Genomic DNA, 7075 nt, shown 5'->3' on the forward strand with positions numbered 1-7075 from the left:
AAAACTCACCAAATGAAATTAGTTTCAGAATGTATATTTCTACTATTGAAAATCTCAAAAGAATGGTTTACTTCGAAACCAGTTTTGGTAGATGTTTGAAAGCTTGACAAAATTGGATTGGATCATCAAAAATAAATCATTAACAAATACATTCTAGCTAGAGATCAAGATGAACCTTTTTAATAATAATCGAAAGCCTTAAATAAGACCTTCCAGCCAGCCTTTCTTTTTTTTCTGTCTTCCAAAGGACATTGCATTGATCTGAATACTGTTTTTGCCCTCCATAATCATTACTACTAGCATATTTGAGGTATAAAATCAAGTAAACAACAAAGGGTATAGTACATGACATTTTGCAGACCAAAACATTTCCTGGAGTACAATGAAAGGTTTGCTTATACTGTAGGTCAACACCAGTGGCGTAACGTAGAGGCCTTTAGTTTAGGAACCCTAAGTAGCCCTACAATGCTGGAGGTTTTTAGACTTTTTCTGACATATTTTAATGCCTGTTTATCCTCTGGGCACTGCTCAGGGAGCCCCATAAGCTCCTGGGCCCCTGGGTTTAGCTCATAGCTGTTACGCCACTGGTCGACACCGGAACTCATCTCAACTGAAATTTAAAATAGTTAAGTGTAGTCTTGGCAACTTTGGAGAAGCTGAATGGAAATGAAGAGAATTGAAATGTTCATGTGAACCAACTATTCATGGTTACCAATGCGATTTTGAAATAGTACCCGAACAATTTTGTCAACATTGAACTAAATAAACTTAACTGCGCTCATGTCAACATATTTTGTGCAATGTGGACAATTGAGTGCTCATGACGAACAAGTTGGATCGAGTGCTGTGTCGACCTAACGCCACCTTTGTAATGAACTTACCAGAGTCTCCTTCAGAGACACAGTACGTTGACCACGGACTTGTTTTCTTTGCCTGACGTTCTCGCTTTTTGTGATTGTAGTTAACCTCCTCATTCATGATCACCATCTCGCACATTCCAGTATCATCACTCGTGATGAATGAATGATGGATGTGTGATAGGATGAAGGACGGATCATCTAACAACGCCATTTTGTGGTAATGTGACCTTGCAGTATTCCTTTATTCACGCCTTTCCATCATGTACAACATTCCAATAAAGTCTATAAAAAAAAACAATTATGAGCATTATACAATATATGTACATATAAATATTTCATCGTTCTGAAAATAAATACATAAAATAAAAGATTTTTTTTTTTTACTGAATTCTATTGTTTATTGATGGGTCAAACATTCATTAAAAATGAGTTGTTATAAACAATAACACAAAACATGTCCTATTACAGTAGTAGTATATATAGATGACAGACAGTCTACAACATTCTCAAAAGAGATTTTAAAAGATAACCTTTTCGCTGAAAAATACCCTTTCAGACTTTCTAGCTATGACACCAGCAGTGGAAGTGTTGGTAAATAAGCCTAAATAGCCTAGACTGTAATGATTTTTATTCCATTTTCAACATAATCACAGCTCAAAAACATTCCATCATAATATATGTACTAGTTACGTCTTCGTCGCAGTAAGGATACAGTCCATTCGAGCCTCTGCACTGTTGCCATCATTTTGTTAACTCTTTAATAGAAAGATGATCAATTTCATCCGGCCTCTAGTATGTTCCAGTTGATGCGCAGCGGTCGGCGATTTTGTTCTATTAAGGCCGATTTACAAATAGTTTCTTTCCAGGAGCTATTAGAGCCTTAAACATCATGTAGACAATTTTTGTAATGTTTTTGTTTTGAGTTTGTGTTGTGTCCGTTGGATATTGTGCTCCGCCAACAGAGCAAACAGAATTTCTATGTTTTTTCTTAAAACAAATGACAATAAATGATACTTGACTTGACACAATAATAGTTTAATAGTATCTTCTAGTATGTTTTTCATTGTATCTCCACACAGATCCAAAAGTACAATATTAGAGGTTATTTTCTTGCTCATTGTTATGCTGCAACACCCACTCAATCAATTTATATTCATTTTTAATTACTCGTTCATTATAATTTACATATTGAATGTGTTTTCAACAGGGTCACATGGTTTCCAGAATTAGATAATAGTCAGACAAATGTTCTCTTATATTTATCAATGTCAGAACAGGGATAATTACTCGCAAAACAAACACCTTTCAGCCTTATTCAACCACATCAAATAGATGATATTTTAACGATTAAATAATGTACTTAGCACATTACTGAGGAATATAATTAAGTCCCTGGTCATTATGTAAATTAACTAGGACTCTGCTGACCTACATCTGTGTCATGTTTGTTGCCTTAAATAGACCAAGTTTCTTTTAAAATTATTTGTGTTTTTAATGTGATTATACACATTGGTTGAAGTATGGCTATCAAGATGTTTCTAAATCACACTTAATTTTTTTTTGTAATAGCTCACCAACTTAGAAAATAGTTTTTAGTCTTCGTAGCTTTGAAGGTTTCTTTTAGAAATTAGGTTCTTACTTATAGTAGGCTATGTTGTTAAGTATCATTACATCACTTGTTAAAATACAAGGAATTAACTACCAATTATAATATACCAATTAAGACTCCTTAGGAAACAACAAAACCCCAGCAAACCTCAAACCTAATTTTTTGGCTAAAACATCATTTTTTGGTTTAAAATAATTGCTAAACCCCGAAAACTTCCACAAAAAAAAAGGAAACCCCATCGAACCAACATAATTAGTTACTGAATCGTGAAGTGTACTACACACTTAGTATGTCATTTTTTCACAAAAACTTTTTTATTATACATATTTATTTTTTAAGTAAAAAATAAGCCATGTGATGTTAGATTGTTTTCTACTTTAATTTATTTATTTTGTTTTCACACAAAACTAATTTTTTAAATTTACAAAATCAAAGTTTTAGAGTACAGTATACAATGTACAACTAGGAACCTGCTTAATATGCAAATGTACACAATCTGCTTCATACAGTATGCAAATTAGTAGAAAATACCAACACTGTAGAGGAAGAAGCACAAAATAGCTGAATCAAACCTAAAAATGGAATACTTAAATTTCAATCAATGTGTTTAGTTTTATTACTACTGTACTAAAAAATTGGCTAGAATAGTTTTGTACAGTAGGCAGATACAGTAGTTAAAGTAGCAGCCTTACCTAGTCTTTTTGAGGACGATAAAGTTTCCATTTTCCTGTTTACGGAGAATGACTAGAAATAATGTATATACATCCTTAAATATACAGTTCAAATTACACTTAAATGTAGAATATTTAAAACTCCAAGTAATATTTGGACTTCCAATTGAATTGTTTAAAGACCCATTCCCTACAATTTGTGACATTTTGTAGAAATAATGCATATATGTCTTTAAAAACATTAAACCAGGTCATTCAATTATGATAAAAAGAGAGATAATACACTACCTAAGTAGCTCATGGTGAATGTTCTCTCGTGGGCAGTCTTTAGGCCTAGTCTAGCTAGGCTTAGTTTTGTAGGCCTAGCTGGTAAACATCAGTAATGTACGAACATCGTATGCTAGTAGGCCTAGCCTGACGTTGTATAGTTGCTGCTTTATTTGTGTTTCTGTTTTGCCAGACTCTGTTGATACAAATTGGGGGAAACCTGGTATTTCCCTGAAAAGTTAGGAGTCTTCCATTTATTTTGGCCTCACGATCGATCGAAAAGTTGGTGAATTACAGAAGAAAAACAAAAATATCAATCCGTGCGCAATGCATGTTCGGATTTATAGCGGACCGCTAAAATTATTAGAATCGACGTATTTTTTCACATTTTTAACCGTAAAATCTCAATAAAACCATAGTATTTATTTTTACATTAAATGTAGTTTGTGACCTTAAATTATATCTAAAAAACGTAGGGAATGGGACTTAATGAAATAAAAAATGGCTGTATTAAAAGCGGAGTTTGAATGCGAGGCCCCTAGCTAGGAAAGCTAGGCCTAGTATGCTGTATCACCAGAGCCAAGAGATTCAGAAGGGCCACGGGACAGGGGAGGGAAATATATACTGCAGCCGGTCGTAGTCTTCGCGCAAGAAGGGTTCGTAACTATTAAAACGGCTATGCTGACATAGGTAACATGTGTGAAGGCCTAGCCTTCTTCCACTCTAATTTACTACATTTTCCAGATCAGTGCATGTAGGCCTATTAACTATCTATTATTACTGCTTATGATATAGTCTTCGGACGCATTTAAAACCCGGTTTAGGCCGCGCCAACAGCATAACACAGATTTACCCATAAAACACATAGCTAGACTTAGGCCCAACGTTACTCAGCTTTTGCCCGAATCGATCAGTAACTCTGCGGTCTATCCCGCTTTCCCGCAACATAGACACAGTACGGACATTGATCACATGCAGGCCTAGACGAATCTAAACAGTTATTACAATCATCTCGTCGGATTGTATAAATCACTTACAAATGTGTACCTTTAAAACATCTATTTTTGGCAGATGACTTTATTCAGTTGGTATAAGCTCATAAGCAATGCTGGTACATCGAAAACTTTTGTTGACATTCACTTCCGTGATACACCAATGCGAGCTGCCATCTTGTTCTTCCCACGATTCATAAATAAGCCACCCTAAGTTAGTGAAAATTGTATGAAATTTAAATATAATTTGAATATTATAATTTTTTTACCTATACTAAATATATAGGCCTAACAGGAGACTATAATATTTTAGAGAAAAAAATTATATTACATTAATTAGTTGAATATGTAATTTCAGTTGGAATTTCCAATAGACTGGAGGGAGGCATCCAATTCCTACCCCTACACCAAATGAAAATTAATGATACTTTGACAAGCATTTTTTTTTGTAGAAAAATAATGGCTTATTCAATCTTAGTGTGTAGGCATATGATATAAACAAATGTATTTAAATTTTTTCAACAATAATTAAGGTAGGTCAATAGACTTAATCCCAAGAATTTATAAAGTTGTTCATACTTCTTAACTAAACACTTTTAATTTTATTGTAATTGTATTGATTAGGGCTAGGTTACGAATTAAAACTTGTTTGTCTCAATGTTCATCCGTACGATTTGATCATTAGATGTGGTGGACAACCCATGAATGGTGCAATTACTTCAATAAGCAGCGCCGACGTGCTTACTTTTAAATTAGTCGAGTCGATATATAGGCTTCGCAAACAGGAAATCTTGTAGTCTAATTTTGTTCTTTGCCCATCATTAATTTTCCAAGAATTATCTTTTTCTTTTAGCAAGAACCAAAATGTCAATATATTCATAACATCTGTACTATAGTGGCTTATCTGACTGAGGCCTATGATCAACAGTTAATTGTTGTTATTAAATATTTTTAAGTATTAATAAATCATCACTTTCAAAATACATTTACCGAATTTCAGGCCTATTATGTAAATACATGATTTAGAAATATTAGGCATATATAAAGATGTAGCCGTTTTTGTCGGATTAGCCTATGTAGCAGCATAATAAACATCCTCAGTATATCGTGTGACTGGTGACGGCAACCGGCCCATGCCATGTATGTAGCTCATGTGTATCGGGTGAAAAGTTCAATTTAAAAAGGTCCTACAAAAGTTACTAGGCCTCAAGTTTGTCGACATAAATTATGTTCATTATGAATAGTAATAATAATATAAAACACCTCTAAACTACTAATAAGGTAAGTTAACATCAAAACCACTATAATAATGTAATTATTGTTAACACCCGTATTCAACATTTTTTAACCTGCCCATGAAATAAAAACACGATAGGATATGCTATAACTAAACTGCGATATGAGAGCAATTCTATGGAACGCATTCGTTGTAGATTACAATTTTATAAGTAGGTTCTTGTCCTAAATTAAGACAAACAAAACATTCTCAAACATACGGAAAACCCCATTAATTAAAATGTTTTTGATGGCTTTTGATAGATACGTCTACTGTCGTGTAAAATGATTTCAAATTGCTAAACCTACACCCCTGGGTGTACGTCCAATTCATCATGGCATTGTCTTGATCAAGATTAACAATTAGGCTACCTTAAACTTGACTTTTATTTTAATTTATTCCTTTACAATCAGTCTGTAATAATACGGGAATGCCTACTCCACACAAACCAAGTACACGCGTTCCCATTAATTCCCGATGACGAGGACGGGAAGATAATCCGACTCGATTTAAAGGCATTATAAAACTATACATGAGTCACAAGTCGATAGTGATCTTTTTCATTTTGACAGTGAAGTTCACTCGAATACACGAAGCCCTCCTATGATGGATGATACTCATTCCCCGTCCTCTAATTTTGTCACTTAATGATTAAGCATTGAAAATGAAAACTGGGACGCAAATACGCTAAGTGAAGTTAACTATTATTCATTTTTGATGAGACTGACATGGGTCTACAACGTATTCATTTGTGCAATTGATTCAAAGAACAATATCAAAGACTTAATTCATAATAGTTTGTTATCATTCCACGTGTGGACGCACGCAAACACGCGTTTGGACGTTCACTGATACATGTATCTAAAGCTCTGTCTACACTATCAAAAACTAGTTTGACAAAAATCTTGTCTATATTGGCACATCACATTTTTGTCCCATAAAGTTTGATAGTGTAGACAAAGCTTTAAAAATAAAAAAACAATATACCGCAAGACTTTGTATCTTTAGTAAGTTTATTGTTATATTTTCCTGTTTCAAAGAACAATATCAAAGGAAAAAAATCTTTAGTCATCATCCTCTTCCCGTGGACGCAGGCGTCACACGTCATCCTTCCTTTGCAGGGGACCCCATTATTGAAGGATATTTTCTCTTATTGAAAAAGGAGAATATATTTGTTAACACTACTGCCCATAGGGGACACTTTTTTTGGTATATGATGCTTTTATGATATTAATATAATATTGCGTTAATCTTTTGCAATGTTGTAGTACCTTTTTTATCACAAACAAAAGATTACAAATCTGGATAACACTCATAGGCATACCCAATCCATGTTGGATAAGAATGAAACCATGAGTTTAATATTATACATTGCGGGATTCCTTTGAAATCCACATAGA

General features: G+C 33.8%; 1 protein-coding gene across 3 annotated transcripts in view; it reads right to left on the minus strand.

Annotated features, from left to right (window-relative positions):
* Positions 1–4585, minus strand: part of LOC144836884 (target of rapamycin complex 2 subunit MAPKAP1-like) — a 105416-nt gene extending 100831 nt beyond the window's left edge. For 2 of the 3 annotated variants that reach the window (XR_013611403.1, XM_078691799.1), the window contains exons 1-2: positions 4445–4585; positions 882–1142 (exon numbers count right to left, since the gene is read on the minus strand). Coding sequence is in view for 2 of the 3 variants with exons in the window: in XM_078691799.1 (XP_078547925.1) it covers positions 882–1071 (190 nt within the window). In the remaining variant the exon portion in view is untranslated. The remainder of the gene's footprint in view (positions 1–881; positions 1143–4444) is intronic. The other variant, XM_078691800.1, reaches the window with a different exon arrangement.
* Positions 4586–7075: the final 2490 nt, after the last annotated feature.

Source organism: Antedon bifida, chromosome 3, assembly GCF_963402885.1.
Source record: "Antedon bifida chromosome 3, ecAntBifi1.1, whole genome shotgun sequence".
NCBI lineage: Eukaryota > Metazoa > Echinodermata > Crinoidea > Comatulida > Antedonidae > Antedon > Antedon bifida.